Here is an 18,942-nt window from a genome sequence, read left to right on the forward strand (position 1 = left end):
GTTTAGTAAAACTGTGTGACGGCACGCAATACTGGGGATGCATGCAGATCTTCACTTTACAATTAATATTACACTGCTCACAACCACTTGATCCTGTAGTTCATGTAAGCGGTCATTTATTCAGCCGTTACCAGTTCTAGAGATTTAGATCAATAATAAAATTATTCAAAACTGAAAATGTTTCTATTTTGGTGGATTTAGACTTCACATAAAAAAAGAATGGCGCTATGACGCTTCTGGCTAATTTACAAGTATATTCAAGAGTGCCACATTTTTATTTAAAAAAACAAGTGGTTCACAACTAGTCCCTTTTTGGTAGCATACAATTTTTCTACTGTATCAGCGTACGCTAACTGCCAGCTCAACTGCAAAGCCTCACAGCAACATTTGCTTAAAAATTAAACGTTTGCGGTGTGGCGTGGTGTGCGAAAGGTGTGTTTTTCAGTGGCTTTCACGTTTAAATTGGTGGTTTTAGGCAATTATTGTTATCAACATGATTGCATGTTGCCAGCGCGGCTGCCGCTAAGCAAACGACAAAACAACGGCGTAACTAACTGCGCAACATGGGAGCAGCTGCTGCAGAATACAAAAAATACAACAACAACCACGACACAAGCTTAAAGTGACCGCGACCAAGCAACAAAAGCGTAATTTCCTTTGCTTTGGCTGCCTTAAAGCAGACATGCACAGTATACTTTGAGGCGTTGCCCGTTGTTTTACCAGCGAACGCATTTAACTAACTTTGCATAAGCAAACAGGGCGCCAAACATTTACTTTCAATTTAAATTTGTCAGTTCTTTGCACTCGCCGCGTTGCCAATGGCATTAAGCAAAGGGCCACCGCGACTGCAAGCGACTTCACGCGGTGTAAAGTACCAAAGTACCGTTTTTTTAATTTTATTTATTTGTTTATTCACTTCTTTGCTTTGTTATGGTCCAACAAGCTTATCGCTTGGGATGTTGTTTACAAAATCGCTGTTGTTACCTTTCCGCTGTGCTTACTTTGCCGCACTGCTGCAGGCGACCTAGCAATTCTGGCGCTAAACTGAACTGGCACAAGATTTCGTGCCGCGCAAAGATTGCCGTAAATAATAAAAAATATACTCAGCTATTTGCTTTTCTACCCATTAAATGAGGTTTTTAGCGCTTTTGCCTATACTTTTTCTTTAAAATACTTCCATTTCCATATAAGCAGCGAAAAATTTGCAACTTGAGTTCTATTTAATTTTCGTTCAAACCTTTCCTGTCCATTTTAATAACTTTTGTCCCTTGTCAAAGCGGCCACAATGAGGTCAGCACACCGCTGTCAGTTCATTTCAACGAAAAACAACAAAAAAGTCGCTGTGTCAAGCCTTTATTTTACTACCGGCGGTTGAGTCCATTGCCTTTGTTGTTTTATTTCTTGTAGCAGACGAAAATAAAAATCTCGCTCACTTTTTCCTTAGCTTATGGCAAGTTAATTGTGTGGCAGCGCAAAATTTGTTCGGTTTTTTTCTTGCTTTTTTCTGCACGCTCTTAATTCGCTTTTAAAGAAAAATTGCCTATTGTGCTAATTTCATTATATCGCTGTTACCGTCACATCCCATTTCACCTGCTGCCTTCATTAACTCCGCAGGACATGCACATGCGTATGTGTGTGGGTATATAGAAGTGCTCGGCTGGCTATCTCCGGCCGCCATCAGCAGTTAAGCGGCCGAACAAACTGCATCAGACGGTCGGTAAACGAAATGAGGCGACATGCAAACTGCCGCCCGCAGAGTTAATTTTGTATGAGCGAGGCAACCGCTGATAAGGAAAATAATAAAATAGAGAGTAACGAGCATATTTTTTATAAAAGGTGCCACTATAAATTAATAGAATGTTTATTATAATTAAAGGTTTCGTGAAAGTAGACTTCCTTTGAGTTGATAGCGACAGCTTTCGAATCAAATTCTTTAAGATTAATAAATAAAATAATTAGAAATTAATTAGCAGGGCTCTAAAAATCAAGGCATTATTAACTATTATATTATTTTCATAATTTAAAAAAGAGTTGCCATCTAGTAAAAAACGTATTTTGAAAATCTCAATTAAGGAAGATCTAATAATTTTTACTGAACAATTCTGAAAATCATTAGGTCAATTTCGGTTTTTTTTTAACTAATTCTGGTGCAAAGTTGCCATCTAGACAAAAGTGATACTTAAAAACGAACGATCTTAGACATAGTTTGAAACGAAATTACTATCTGTCTAGACAATAAAGCCTACATAGAAGTTAATGTCAAACACTTCCGAAAGGTGTTCAACCTTTTGAAAATCGCTCATAACAGCGCATTGGCTTTGCTTACTTAATATAATCACTTAAATAGCCAACATAATTTTTCATGACTATTCATGAGTTTATTATTGGTAAACCCACTAAAACCTTTCAATTTCGATTTATATTTTATTAATTGACTCCCTTCTCAAAATGATTAATTTTCTGCAGCATAATTTCATTATTAGTGGCGCGCCTTAGTCACACAACCTCAAAATCTTTATTTGAACAATTTTTTTGTTTCGCTGACTCTTTCATTCATAACGAGTAAAATCACCGAGTAGAATTTTTTTAAGTACGCATTTGCCGCATTAATTACCACCTTCGCATTGACCACAACGCCACAGCAGGTCAGTGCACTACTCTTCACAGAGGCATTATCCGTGCACCTCTGCCCACTAAAAATGATTGCAAATGCAGCTGCTAAGCAGATATACCAAGAAAAAAAAGAAGAACCGCACAGAAAAAAGCATAACGAGCCTACTTTTTGTTTTCAAAAAGAGAACGAACGAGGTTCTGACTTCCGCCTTAATTGCGATAATTTAAATGTTGCAACAACGGTTCATTGCAGTTCATTGCTCTAGTGTAATTTTGTAAGACAATGTTCTTTGCATTAACGTTGTTTTCGTATAAGTGGTCTTATTTGCAATATTTCAGTTTGTGGTTATTGTTGATATGGTTACGAATTTTTGCTAAAAGTGTATGAAACATAAGAAGAATTTAAATTTGAAAACACAAACCTAAAGCAAAACTTAAGGAACATCTGGTGTGATGATTGGATTGATTTTTTCATATTTCGATAGCCTCTATCCTTAAAAATAAGATAATAAACCTAAAACTAAGATATTGAATAGTTATTGTGTTGCAGTCATTTAAAAGGCTAGCCGCTCAGTTCAATCCAGTTTACCAGTTTTTTTCTAAAAGCACGAAGAAGGCTGGGATCACAGCGGAAAAATACATTTTTGGGGAAGTTGGAAATCTTGTATAACTCAAGAAATATTTAATTTTTTTCATTTCACTGTGTGTTCTTGAAACATTTATTAATATACTTTAAAAGTTGAAAATAATCGATGTAGCAGTTTTCTTTTAATTCCCAAAAATCGACGATTTATGCTGTCTCGCTGGGTGCGACCCCTTAATGTTCTCCAAAGACAATTAATATAAATTTTGGACTCAATACTTAGAACTTCTTTAGGAATTTTGAATTCTTGCAATACTCGTAGAGTGAAAGGTGAAAGGTATTGTGACTGAAAATCTGGCGTTTCTTTAACTCAAAAAATTGGAAGGTGTATACAAGGTGCGTTCCAAAGTAAATAGGCCAAGTAGACAAGTGTATTAAAATCTGCTATCTATGGCGATTGTCCAGTGAGAATTTCATGACATTTCATTGATTAGAAGTGAAGTTATTACGCTTTAAGTGTCAGTATGTTGCAAAAATGGGCTTCGAACAAAGAGGCAACATCAATTTTTTTTTTAAATTGGTAAACCTTTTACTGAAACATTTCAATTGATGAAACAAGTTTATGGCGATGATTGCCTATCCCGTGGCAGAGTACACGAGTGGTTTCAACGTTTCAAAGTGGCCGTGGGACATAAATTACGATAAACATGTATGTCAATCTAAACCGGTGATCACCGGAAATTTCATCGAAACTATGCGTGAATTCATCAAAAATCAGCCGAAATCATCATTGGAGTTCATGGAAATGGAATTGAACATGTCCAAAGGATCGATTTATATTTTGACAGAAAATTTTGGTTTACGAAAGGTGTGTGCACGGTTTGTTCCATACAAATTGACGGCCGACCGAAAATTTCTCAGAATTCAAGATTTGAAGGACGTTTATTTGACCAAAAATCACATTTTAACCATTAACCCTACATTTAACCATTAATCTCGTATTCATCTGATATGGCACCGTGCGACTTCTTCCTTTTCTGAAAAATGCATTTCCTCATTTTGAATAAACTAAATTGATTTTGCCGAAAAATCAGTTATTCTGTTTTTTTTTTAAGTCCTGTTTACTTTGGAACGCTCCTTGTATATATGTTATCGCCTTATATTTACTTACCCGCAGCCCCGCTATTAGCAGCAACCTTTCACACGCGCTGCAAAATTCTATGCTTCCACTTGACTGAATTTGCCTTATTTTTATTTTCCATTTTCTTCATTCTCTTCGCATTACATTTTAATGCTGGCCAATTTTCCGATGTCTGTCTGCGCCCATGCCTTAGCCTAATTTTTAGTGGAAAATTCTTCTGCCACAGCTAATAGAAAAGGGAAATTGTCGAATTGCTAATAAGTACAAGCATTTAAGGTAAAGCGCGGCGAGTGTTTTGGCGCCCTGACAGATAAGCGCGATGGACAGTAAGGCAAAAGAATTAGGCTGAAAAGGGTGCGGTGAATACAAGAAAAATGTTTACAGGCATAAAGGAGCGATCGAGTGTTCTACGGTGATATGGAATTCACTCCAGAAGTAAATGCAGGAAGAACTAATTCAAAGCAAGCAGCGAAGAGTGGCGAGCAAGAAGCAAAGCATGCCGATTTGAAGAGAGAAAAATAATAAATAAATAAAATTGCTTTAAATGCATTCCCGCAGAAAAGTGTTGAAGCAGAAAAAACGTGTACGCGGTACCGAAAATATTTTCCAAAGTGATTTCCTTCCGTTGGCGCAGCACCGCGCAGCTATTACTCTGCGCCAGCTGATAGCGCTTACAACGTTTTGTGGCACGGCGCTTATTTTACTTTTTTTCGTTTTCTTTGTTTTCACGCTTGTCTGTCGCAAATTTGTTGCGCTCTATTTTTTGTTTTATTTTTTCGTATTTCTTTGAAGAATTTTCCTTAATTTGTAAGTATTCACCCTGAAATGCTACAGATTGCTGCACAGCAAAAGGGGGAGCTGCCGCTAAGTTGTTGTTGGTAAACACAGACGTTGGGGTAACGGATACATATGCTTGCGAATGCACACCACTACATTTGCATGATTTTTTATCAGTATCTGTGTGTGTGTGTGTGTAAGTCTCGTGGAACCAGAGCATCAGTTACTGCCACAGAGCTGTACCTTCAATGTTGCTAATTTATTTTTTGCACGGTCATTGATTTCGCTTCGAGAGATTTTCGATAATTTTCTTTTCATTTAATATGATTTGATTTTCTCTCACTCCAAATGCCATTTCCGTTTCGCAGATCACGTATTTAGCGTAACTTTGTTAGTTGCCGTGGGTGTGTTCGCGAAATAAAAGACGAACTCCCCGCTGGATAATGAGCGGGTTCAATGCTCTGGCCGTGGCTGGCAAGCTGGGTATGCCGTTGGCTCCCTTCGCCATTTGCATGGCGCGATTTTGTTGGTTGATTAGTATGCGGCCGCCCAGAAAATTGATAGTCAAGCGCGTTTGTTGCCGCGATTTGCGCTGTCTTGCCCTCAGCTTTTTTTGTGCGCGCTCTCTTGTTGTTGTTGGTTCTGCATTTTCGGGTCGATTGCGCTGAAAGTGTTTCCATTGACATGTCATTTGCATTTTTATCGAAAGGAAATTTCCATTTTCATTGCAATGTCAGTGACAATGTCATTGCAATTGTAGAATGTAATTTAAATTGTTGTTTTATTGTGCTTAATGAGCAGTACCGTTGAATTATGCAAAGTCAGAAAAAGGTCAGCGCTTCCTTTGGTGTCTCTTAGTAGTTTCAGTTGTTGTTGCAGTCGTAAAATAAAAAGTGGAGCAATTTGTGAGATTGTAAATTTGATTTTCATTTTTATTGCCGCAATATTTATCGTATTAAATCGAGTGGAGGAAGAAGGAAATAAATTTAGCTGCCGAAAAATGTAAAAATATACGAATTTTAAGTGAAAAAATTACATAAAAATAATTTATTTAAAAATAATTTAAAAATTACTAATACTCTATTCACTTTAATGTCACTAAGCTTCACATACTGAGAATGATCAATGAATCAAAGTCATGTTCATAGCTAGTTCCTTCCTTCAAGTGTGGATCTCAATATTTTACTAGAAAGATATTTAATACTGAGATGTTGCACTGCGGCCAAGGGTCTATTGTGTCCTTAACATTGGACTAAGAGATTCGTAAAACATATGAAGTGAAGATTTAGACCTTAGTAAACTCTTTTGTATTTAAGTCCACTGATTTTCAACTATCAGCGCCAACACCTAAACATTTTAGAGGCATAACTTTTAATGAAATTTAAAACACTCATTCTATATATAAATTATCGCTTTAATATTATTATTTATTTTTTTTTTAAGTAGATTATGATATTGAACGAGCATTTTACACGCTAAATAATTTTTTTTGTATATTTCTGTGGTAGATTCTTATATATTATTTTCGTATATTTTTTAGAAAAAAAAATAGATCACATAATTTTAACTGAACAAGTTGAGCGTTATATATACAATCTAAATAATATTATATATACATAAATATATAAATAAAAAATATGTCTTTAAAAACGTATATATTTACTACATATGTATGTACATATTATAGAGGATTTTCCAATAAGAATGATATGATTTAAAAAAAAGCATATTAAATGTAAAAAAAATTTAAATGTTTTTTTATTTAAAGTTGCACGTGCTGTGTGGTACGTAGTCCCGTATCATTGGAAGCAGATGTTATCAAGTTCAACTTCTTCCAACTGCGGCCATAACAGGCTGGCTATTATCGATCTAATCGCTCTTCATTGTCAGTAATGGTGTCACCAGCTTAAAGATGAAAGTGATGTTCATTGGAGATTGGATTTTCTTAAAAAAATCGATATCGTTTCCAAGTTTTTCAAAGACAAAATTGGTAAATTTACGACTTTTACGGCTTCCGTTCTTGAAATTCGCATGCCAGATTGTAGTTTGAGATAGTCCCAATTCTTGAAATTTCGTGTAATCGTCAAATTGCGTTTCAACAAAATTTTCGTTACTTCGAGCGGTTCTTGGTCTTATTGTGACTTTAACATTATGTAAAGAAAATTTACGCTTGAAGTTTTCAACAATTCTTCGAATAGCGAATACAAGTGGACGTTTATTACGACCATAAAATGGCAAAAGTGCACGAAAAGTTGCAACTGGAGAACGATGATTTTGATAATAAAATTGAATAATTTGTAAACGTTGTTCTTGCATGTAGTAGATCTTTCCATGCTCAAATTCCAAACATTTCTGAATATAATAAAAAGAAAATACAGATTACGGCAAATCAAATCTGATCGAAACGAAACTTAGAAATCATATCATCCCTACTGGAAAACCCGTCATTTTTTTTTTGTTTATTATCACTTAACAATAGTAAAGTAAACTGAATCCTTTTGTTTTAAATTAACTGTTTATAAAAAAATTTCTAAAAGTAATTAAATCTTTCTTGAACTTTCATAAAAATATTCAATCAAAAATAACGTATTAACAGATTAATTGGAACCCCACGAGGACTTTCAAGGTATAAAAACAAACTTAACAAATATTTATGTATGGTAAAAATATGGAATAAAAATGAGTAAAAATATATATTTAGAATACCCAAAGCGAGTATTCACTGAATAAAATTATTTTTAGGCGAAGTCTCAGGTTATTTTGGTAAAAAAAAAACAAAAAATGGTCTGCTACAGAAACACTTTTCCTGTAATAATGGAGCAGGGAAAGTACAAAGAGTCCCCAAACATTTTTCTTGCACAAAAATAAAAGTTAGTGCGAGTGACTTCCTGCCACCAACATCATTTGCATACAGCAGCTGCAAAGACAAAAGCCATACAAGTACACAACAAATATGGTTAATTTTTAAAACAAAATAATCATATGTAACACTGTTTTATATTCGGTACACTGAGCGAAAAAAATGAATATGTAATCAAAATTTTTCAGAAAATTTAGGATCATTTCTTATAAAATTTTAGAGCATAGACGACAATTTTGGAATAAAAAATACGTTCGAAATACTTTGTTGTTTTCCATAAGAAATTGTAATTTAGATGAGCAAGTATATTTCGTATTAATATAATTTTGAATAAATACTCCCAGCTAAATTTTGAAATCTTTTTAGCATAAATTTATACACGGGAAATATAGCATCTAAAACACTAATTATCGATTTTTTTAAATATTTTTCTTTGTTGGTTTTTTAAAACAAACTTTTTTAACTTTTTATGGCATAATGTGCGAAGTTTATTTCCATTTAATACAGTTCACTTTCATATGTAATACAAATGCACATTCACACGGACGCAACGCGATTTTCATATGCGCGTCTAAAAGTATGAGAAATACTCTTTCGTTCATGTTTTTGTACTTGTATTCGTAAAACAAACTTTTGTGCTTTCGCTGCTGTGGCAAAAATATCACTCATACGTCATGTACGCACAGAATGGTAGAACATTTGCGGTGTCAGCGTATGCGGATGGCGAAATGGCAGGCAGCCATAACTGTGGCTTGTGGCTGTGGGGCGGAAATGCCAAGCAGGATGCATTTTTATATGGATGTACCACAGATACATACATAAATACGAGTATATGTGTACTATATGTATGTATGTATGTATGTATGTATGATTACATACCTATATAAGTGCTATATGCCAGACAGTGAAGCTGCTGACAGCCACATCTCCATACATATGCTTTTATATGCGACACCCTTATATACACATATATAATTCTATTTGTATATATATTTCTTTCACTGTGTGCGTCTGTGACATGACGTTGTGTGGCAGGAAGTGAGATTGCTAGCTGCAGTTAAATATTTTTGCCACTGTTGTTATTAATAATACCATTGTCGTTGCCGGCGTTGCTGTTGTGGTTTTGTTGTTGTTATTATTTCGTACAACTCGCAACAGCATGCAATATCATTATTATTATTATTTTTACATATGCGCGCTGCGCAGCCCACACATACACAAACAATCACACAGCCATTAAATTTTCCCCAAAAAACAAAAACAAAAAAATTCCCAGCAACAACTATACTATATTATCACTGCGTCTGCTGCTGCGATTTACTTTTTTACATGCTTCCTTGTTTTCCCTCTGCTTTATTGCGGTTGTTGCCAAAGCAAATTAACCCTGTCTGTTGCATCGTGATTGCGCACATTTGATCAGCCATTTACCAAGTCATTATTGAACTTTTTTTAAATGAGGGTGTTCTTTATTCAGCTGGCTGGTTCGAAAATTGAATTTGATATCCGCGCTTTTGTTTATTTTCTCCATTTTAATACAAGATAGATTAGAACTGTTAGAAAAACATAAAATCAAGTAGTAAAAAATAGGCTGATGTAGGGTATTTTAATAAGCATAGATTTTCAAACGGTAATTCTAACAAGAGAAAAAAATAACAAAAAAAAAATTAAATATTATTAATTAATCTTGCTCTTAGTTTAAATTTTAATTTTATTGTATTTCGTAATTCAATTTAAATTTGATTTTAAAGAAATCGCGCGTCAAAGTTTTCGCCTTCTGCCCAAGCGCTAATATATCTACTGAACGCTCGGTCACTATTTCCCTTCTAGCTTCCGAAATATTTCGAATTCCCATCTATAACTTTCGAGGCAAATTCTTACATAATTTTATAAAGAGATTTAAGCAAAATAAAATCTATTTTTTAAAGCTTCTAAAACAGTCTCCCCCTAAAGCTTTAGGTTATATTTAAGCAACTTTCTGCTTTTTATTCAAAATGTATCGATTTCTGAAAGTGAAAAAATCGCACACAATCGAAAAACTGTTTACACTTGCATCACTGATTTACAAACCTCACCAAAACCTCTCAAAGTATACCTAAATATACAACCACATTCTCGCACTCGTGCTAATACATTAAAAGCCCTTTAGCGTCTAGTTATCGCCTCAGACAAGAAGCCGTACGCTCGTTAGTGTCCACTAAAATTAAGAGAAAATGAAACCAAAATAGCAGACGCAAATTGGCGACACTTTGACTTAACATATAAAGGCTCACATTTTACGAGCCTACGCACACATCTCCATGGGGAATGTGAACAAATTTTTTTCCAACAACGAACATATGCTTACACAGATGTAAAAAAAAGTAAACGTGAAAACCAAAAAATCCCAAATCTCTCAACACAACTTCCAGCGCAGACACTTCGCATTAGCCCCAGCTTTGGAGCTTAAAATTAAGCGGCATTCCCCTGTCAACAGGCGCGTAGTAGGAAGTAGACGCACACATGTATACCCACCTATGTACTATATGTGTGTTTGTGTGCTTGCAACATGTATATTTATTAGTGTAGTTTGTTCGCTTGGCAGGCTAACAAATGATGGAATAAGGGTTAAACACATTAGCAGCGTTAGGCGACTAACGTGGTAACACAACAAAATCAACAACACTAACAACAACTAGTCGTATTGAAAACGTGCGTTAATAGTAAAATGAGATTTTCTTTTGAATGCAGCATCATTTATCAAAAGGTCCTTATCACATAGCTACAAAGGATAGCAAAAACAACAAAAAAAGAAAAAATATTTCGAAAATCAAAAGGTACTAATAACAACAGCAAATAGCAAAAATAAGCTGAAAAGCAACGAAAATAGTGGGTCAAAGCCAGCAAATCTACATAGGGGCTTGAGGGAAAACAAAACACATTGGGCTTTCCATACTGGTATAGGCCAAAAGAAAGAAAAACCAAAACAACCAATTTCCATTTTGACCAACATATTCGAGCACCTGTTGTCTGGCCAAACTTTACTAATATATTTTTTCACATTTTTCTACTTTCCCCACATATACACACATCTGACATACCTGCCAAAAACAACACAACAAACACAGGAATCCTTAATGGGCAATTCAATGCGTCCGATGCGCAGCTCTTCGCCGGGACCCAAGGGCCCGCCAGGTGATAAAGGTGATGCCGGTGCGGCGGGCGAACGGGGTCAGCAGGGTCAGAAAGGTGAACGTGGCGATCCGGGAATGACTGGCGAGAAAGGTGATAGGGTAAGTAGAATAATATATACTCACATTCATCTCTACCTAACCAACACGTGCACTTGTGAATGGTGAGTGATGAAGTGAAGTAGACGTATGTGTGTTGCAATAGAATTTAAGCGCTGTGTGTTCGAGTATGTATAATATGAATAAGCGTGTATGTGGATATTTAGATATTGATTGTTGAAACTATTAGCAATTCATTATACATATTTTAGTACAATTTTATTTACATACATATACTAGGGTGGGTCAAATATTTTTTTTTAATTTTTTTTTGTTATTATTTTTTTCATTGGCATTTGATGATGGATATCTCGTAAACCTTTTACTTAATGGATAAATTGTTCAGACCAGTCCTGTAGAGCAGTGAATTTCCTACAAAACTTGGAGGTAAAAATTTAGAATTACTATTTTTTCAATAATGGGATATCATAAAAAAAATTGTCTTAAAAAATTCAGACTTTAACCTTTCACATCTTTTAAACTCAATCTATGAAACGCGATATTTTTGTGAGTAGTTGGACACGAGAGAGATAACTTTTCTATCTAATAGTAATAAAAAATTTAAAACTGCAAGACTGAATTTTTTAGCTAAAAGATCATACTCGGAGATATATGTTTTGAGTTATCTATAAACCTATTTTTCGAAAAAAGAAGAAAAAAAAGTTTGACCCATCCTAATATATTCAATTTTTTTAGCTGTATAGGAATAAATGAAAAATTCCGAAACATCAAATCATCTTCATCGATTTCTTAGTTAATTATCTTCAGTAAGCCAATTTCTGAAGAATTATCGATAAACAACCTTGAAATATTCCAAACAAAAACATTATTCTTGCCGGTTATTAAATAAGGACTAAAGTTTTTCAAATAACCTTAACTTTAGTTGTGCTTTTACTTAGCAAAAGCTTTATTTTGAACATGGGTGGGTATCTTAGATGAGCGGGAAGCTGAAAATACGAGTCAATTTTGATCAGATGTTATATCGTATAGGTTAGGTTAGGTTAGGTTAGATGTAAGCTTGAAATATACAGCGTTTACTACACTTCACATCCGTAAGAATCGATCTTATACTAGTAGTCATCTATAAATTTGGAATTTATGCAATTGGTAAAACCATTAAAGGTATCGATAACTTAAAATTTATCTAAGAAACAGCCACCAGTCGTGCTATTTGTGGCATTATATCGAGGTATATTCCTTCTTTCGGCTTCTAAGCTACTAGATCTGAATAAAAAAACGACTGGCACGCTGTTGTTAACTAAGCTGAAAAACGTTAACGACGTCTACGCCAGTAAAGAAGAAGAGAAAGAAGATCTACTTCAAGTGTGGAAAGTCAACCAACGAAGAACAACTGAGATAACTAGTACTGTATTTATCACATTACATCCTATACATAAAAAAAGTTTTTTTTTTCTAAAAAAAATATGAATAAAAACTCTTCTTCTCATATTATCTCTATTAGCACGCGAAATAAGGAAAGTAAACCAACTTAACAGTTGTAGAACTTTCCTAATGCGTATTTTTAGCGAAAAATCATCTATTTGCTTATAAAATACAACAAACTCACATTGAAGTAAACATTTATTGCTCGTCGAATCATTATTTAATCTAAAACTGAAAAGATTAGCAAAATTTGTCATAAAACCGCTAGGTACTTAGTGCACGACAGAGAGCAATGCATAACCTTAGCATTACGAGGGTTTCAGTTCAATAAATCGGCCATAAATCAACACTTCCTGAAATGTATATCTTTATCACGACATGCGTTCCTAGGCGTGCTCTCATAGTTATATATTGACACAAACATATGTGTATGTGCCGCATCCGCACCATTGTCCGTTGGTGAGTAAGCTATTTCGCAAAGGTGAATCTTTCAACTTGCCATCGCAAAAGTAAGCGTTATTTCTCAGTTTCTCGGCAACTGGAAAATAAAAATGTTATCACATCAACAGCTGACTAGGAATAGTAAAACAGCTAGCGCAACGAAATCGAGCTGAACATCTGCTGCATCAGCTGCTTTTATTGTTGCTGCTTTCATGCTTTCTTCACAGCGCGTACACGCTTCTATTCAATTTCACACTTAATTTGATAAGCGTTGTATACGTGTGTTACGCTCTACTAGCACTAGAAAGCAGTTTCCGCAGAAACACACACCGCGCCCTAGTTTTCAACCTATGTGCTGACTCTTCACTCACACGCATCTACGTATATAGACAGTGTTGTTGCTATGCGTAGATAGCAGTTCTGGCTTGAATGACGATTCGTTCTGCTACACTGCGCACCGGACACTTTAGTGATTTTTTCTGCCATCTCATGGCTGCGTAAGTGTTATCTCTGTGTTTGTGTGCAGGCATTTCAGGCTTCGCTGTTTGTCTGATTGCTACTTTCCTCTTCATTACCTGCTAATATTTTCTCTTCTGTTTGTTTTTTTCTTCTACGGTTTGAGTGTTTGTTGTTGCGTATTTTCACATTTTCCGCAGTGTGACCTTATAGGTGCGAACTTTTCTTCGTCCTGCATGCATAATCACCCAATAAGCGTGTAAAAAGTTACTTTTCCGCCTGTCTTAGCTTGGCAGTAGCGGTGGCATGAAACCGTGTTGCCGGCAGAAAAAACTGTACACGTAACTGTACGCATTCACTAAGTGGACTTATCACTTTTATTTGCTTTCTCTGACTTTCATTTTCGTTTTGTGTATTTTCTTTTTACTTTCACTTTTGCTTGGCCTCTCAGGCGCTTTAATAATTCCAAATAATATTTTTATGTCAAATAAAGGCAACGCCAGCATTTTTGGCATATAATATACTGTGTGAGCATGCAAATCGAAACAGGGTGACATGAGATAATGAAACTTTAGTTGTGTTATATTAGAAGAGTTGCTTTTTTCAATGGGAGCTGATATATTTGAAAATTTGACAAAAATTTTATTAAGAAAATCATTTCTTAAACTCATTTAAAAACTAGTCTTAAACCGAACTGATAATTAATGTTTCCAAGAACTTATATATCCCCTGTCTGTAGTTAATGCCGTTATTAACTTAACTTAACTTAACTTAACTTAACTTAACTTAACTTAACTTAACTTAACTTAACTTAACTTAACTTAACTTAACTTAACTTAACTTAACTTAACTTAACTTAACTTAACTTAACTTAACTTAACTTAACTTAACTTAACTTAACTTAACTTAACTTAACTTAACTTAACTTAACTTAACTTAACTTAACTTAACTTAACTTAACTTAACTCAACTTAACTTAACTTAACTTAACTTAACTTAACTTAACTTTACATATAACACAGCTTCACTAAGTTTAACATAATATAACATAACTTACCCAAACCTGAAATAACACGGCATAACTTAAGTGAACATAACAAAACTTAACCTTACATTGCATAACTTAACATATAACATAACCAAACTAAATGTAACATAACATAAAGTAACATAGCAAAGCTGAAGTTTACATTACCCAACACCCTGTACCTTTACACAAAAGAAAATCCATCTGCTCTTTACGTGTCAATGCGTCGTTTGTCTACGCCGTGGTACTAGTATACTATACATACATACGTATGCAAGTGTTTGTGTGTATAATTGTTCACCCACGTATTACTTCAATTATGTAGAGTGCGTGTGCTATTATCCCAATGCGCTTTTCATTTTAACTTTTACTGCCTTTTAACGTTTCGTTTACTTTGCTATTTTTGTATTATCTTGTTTTGCTGCTGTTTTAGCAGCAGCTACATTTCTGGTTTAACTCGCCCTTCTGCGCCATATAACTGTCATTTTGTGGCCTAGTATTGTCTCACAACTGGCGCTGATTGCTGGCAGGTGTGTAGGCTTCTCACACGTTTTCTTCAAGGACACACGCAGCACTCTCTTGTGTTTGCTGTTGTTGTCGGTTTCTTTTTATTGTGACCCTGGCTTTGTGGCCTTATGCTGCAGATATTTCAGCGTGACGTATTTCTGCAACTTTTTGTTTGCGAAATATTTCCCCAGAAAGTAGAAATCGCTTTGCGCCAGCTTTGGCTTTGGCTTTGGCTGTCTGCCTTTGCCGCTGCTATTATCGCCTCTCTTGTGGTTAGCGCCAGTCATTGTGGCTCAAGCCAGGCGATGATAATCATTGCTGTTCTGCTCGCAGCTGCCGCTAAATGGGCGTGTGTGTGCATCTCTGTGTGTTTGTGTGGGTGTATCCGCTAGCTACTCCGTTGTTTTTCCTCTACTTTGAGAAGTGTGTGCATAATATTTTTAATGTATTTTCACGCCTTCGTTCCATTTGCGGTTTTCGTTCGTTTCTTTTTTCTTTTTTGAACTTCTGTGTGCTGTGGGCTAAATATGTGTTTGGTAGTCACAATTACAGGCAAGTGCTGCTTTCTTATCAACAGAGCCATTTTTTGCGCTGCCCACAGCTTGTAACTGCTGTTGTGTTGATAAAAATGGTTGCTCACTTTGCGGTGTTCATAACTTTTTCTCGAGCTGCTGTCCTCCCACTAGTTATAACTGCCGTTTATTTATGTTTGTTGCGTTCTAAATATTCCAGCCCCTGACAGCTCCACTTCACTGTGGCGTTACAGACTAAGATTTATTTGACCTTTGTCACATTATTTATTTCAATTTTTTGCGAAAGTTGAAAGTTTAATTCGCTACTTTGTTTTTATTGTATCGCTTTATCTGTTCTCATTTTTTCCCTACATAATAAGGAGGGTTCGAGCAGAAAATTCCCAAATACAGTACGCATTAAGTTATTGTCCGTCGTTTACGCCTAACTTTGTTGAGCAGAATTGAAATTTAAATATTTTATTGCGGCAATTTGCAGGCACAAAACCGAAATTTGAGGGAGTGCCGACGATGCAGTTTTTAGTTGTTGCTTGAAGGCGATATTTCTTGATAATTTTATATAAAATGGAAATTCTTCTATCAAAACTAGTGAGCTTGTGACCATGATTTATGAATTAAGATAAAAATGCTTTTGAATTTTATTTTCCTATAAGAAACTAAGAATAACTAAGAAATAGTCCATAGTTACCACCTTAGCTTACAGCTGTGGCTAGAAAATAAAATTATAAACTAAGTGTGAAAATGTCATAACCAACACCATCAAAGCTATTAAATTATCATAGAGCATGAACACCATAGATCAATGTTGAAAATAAAGCTTAATAAAATTTGGAGTTGCTTCATTGCTTCTTGATTTCTTTAGCATGAGGTCTAGGTAATCTGACGAAAAGGTTTAAAATAAGGTAGTGTAGACATATTTTTTGGTCTTCTCCTGAAAATATCACAGTAAAACTCCCAAAAATAATATAATTAAGCCTAGTGTTAAGCGGAGTCTGAGGTAGAGAATAACCCCGTAAAATTAAAATGGAACAAATTAACTACCTGTTCGATTAAGACGCTAAAGTGCAACCTTCGAAACAAAGAGTTGGAAATTATACTTCGAAAATTGGCTTCCCATATAATAGTAGATACCGGGACGTCAAATTCTGCTAGAGAATGAATTAGGTTTCTCATCGAAAAACTTAGATCTATATTACATCAGACAAAAGAACCTAGGATATCATCAAATACCTAACGGATCTAGTATAAACAAGACAGGCTTTCCTTGGGATGAAAGTTTTAACGAAAGTTCTCGCCCTTGTAAATATATACTACGAGTATATTACTATACATTGCGACCAAAAAGTACTCGAAAATTGTATATAAAATGAAAAATATTTAATTATTCATCAATATTTATTTTGTTGTCTTCAAAGTAATACCCACCAGATGTAAGATAATTATGACAATAATTTTTTCGGTCCTCAAAACACTTTTCACAAACATTTTTAGGGCCTTCAGCTTATTTTGTTTTATTCTTTCGATGGACTGGAAACGGGTTCCAGGGAGCGGATTTAATCACGCAAACGCCTTAAAAAGGCTTAATATGGAGTATCAGTATGTCCAAAGAGATCTGTATACAGTCCCCTTTTTGAAAAAACTTTAAGTTAATCGAAACGAGTGATCTTTAAAACGTCTTTAAAGGTTTCATACCACGCGTAGGCTTGAGTTTCTGATAAAACTAAATCAACATTCACAACGATTCCGCACACAAAATTTTGTTAGTAATATAAAATTTGACACAAATTCTTTGTGCGATATTTTTATCCATTGCAAAAATCGCAACGCTCCTGAAGTGTGTTGACTTAAGCAGCTACCATTAACAAACTGTTTGAAAGATCGTGTTCATATTTGGTATAGTAATTAAAATCAGTCCTACCAATTCAGTCTAATACATTTTTTTGAAATAGGTAATATTTTCCCGTACATATTGGTATTAAAAAAAGTAGATATAAAGTAAATTTAAAATAAAAAATAGTGTTTTTGTGCACTTGGCTCCCAAAACGGTTTTCCTTTTTTTTAAATATGCTTTCAGAGGCAGTGTGGAAAATTTCTCCGAATCGACTGAACTGATTGACCTGAAACTTTCATTTCTCTTAGATATACTTTTCCACTTAGCTATTTAAAGCCCTTCGTCCCTCAAGCCCTTCAGTGGTAATCAAAAATTTTATTAGCTTTCGAATTTTAGATAATTTCAAGAAAAATAATTTTCCTCACCGCTATACACATTATGGATAGCTCGGCAAAAACTGGAAGAGCTTGGCTGAGGAATTTTGATGCATCCACCATATAGCCCTGACCTTGTGCCATCGAACTACCATTTATTTCAGTCGATGCAGAACTCTCTGGAGTGAAGTTGGATTCAAGAGAAGCCTGTGAAAATTACTTATTGCAGTTTTTCGCCAAGAAACCAGAAAAGTCTTTTAATGTCTCTAGCTGAAAAATGGCAAAAAGTGGTCAACCAAAATGGTACATATTCATATCATTAAAGTTCATTATAAATAAAAAAAAAATAAGTTGAAGTTTGATTAGAAATACGAAAAGCCTTTTTCGACTAACCAATATTATTATGATATCTAACCAAGAGAAACACTGAACAGAACAAAACCTTTTAGCAATAATTCGTTGCCAGTACGTACTTCCATTATATAAACTGATACATAATGTACATTAAATAAGCATATGAATAAATATCAATAATGCACGAGAAAGCACACTTAAAGTGTTGCTAAACAATTGCAACCCTTTCTCCATTTTCGCTCACCATCACTCGTCGGCTCTATAAATACGAACATAATTGACGTCTGGCGTTTAGCGAGCCTTCTCATGCATAAAGCAAAGTTGCCATATTACTCGTATCATTAGCATGAGGTCTACAACCAGCAAATGTGCCAGCAACGGATTGCCAGCAACAACAACAACAATGCCAACAATAGGCATAGAGCGCTGTAAGAAAAGCCAAACATTTCAAAATAATTGACATTCATTTGTGCGCCTAAAGACCGCTGTAATAGGCAACATTAATGCAAAACTCATGTCAGTCGTTTATTAAAATTTCAGTGGAACAACAAATTTCGCGCACTTTGCATATTTCATAGCGCATTTCATCAAACCGTCAGCGACGTCAATGTCGATTGCATTCGCACACACACACTCACACTAGAAGTACAACTTCACACATGTGTATGTGTTTGTGGCTGTGTGAGTGTGCGCAAATAAACAAGACCCGAACTCGAGTCAAACAAATACATTCATAAAATGTTTACTGTTCTCCTGAATAGTTCGAGCGTATGGATCTTAATGCCTTTTTGGTTTTGTT

General features: G+C 35.0%; 1 protein-coding gene across 22 annotated transcripts in view; it reads left to right on the forward strand.

Moving 5' to 3' along the window:
- Positions 1–18,942, forward strand: part of LOC105232701 (collagen alpha-3(IX) chain) — a 382,089-nt gene that overhangs the window by 283,971 nt on the left and 79,176 nt on the right. For 16 of the 22 annotated variants that reach the window (XM_049457510.1, XM_049457513.1, XM_049457505.1 and 13 more), the window contains 2 exons: positions 7,711–7,740; positions 11,079–11,243. In XM_049457510.1, coding sequence (XP_049313467.1) covers positions 7,711–7,740; positions 11,079–11,243 — 195 coding nt within the window. The remainder of the gene's footprint in view (positions 1–7,710; positions 7,741–11,078; positions 11,244–18,942) is intronic. The other 6 variants (XM_049457514.1, XM_029552943.2, XM_029552945.2 and 3 more) reach the window with 1 other exon arrangement.

This window comes from Bactrocera dorsalis, chromosome 5, assembly GCF_023373825.1.
Source record: "Bactrocera dorsalis isolate Fly_Bdor chromosome 5, ASM2337382v1, whole genome shotgun sequence".
Taxonomy (NCBI): domain Eukaryota; kingdom Metazoa; phylum Arthropoda; class Insecta; order Diptera; family Tephritidae; genus Bactrocera; species Bactrocera dorsalis.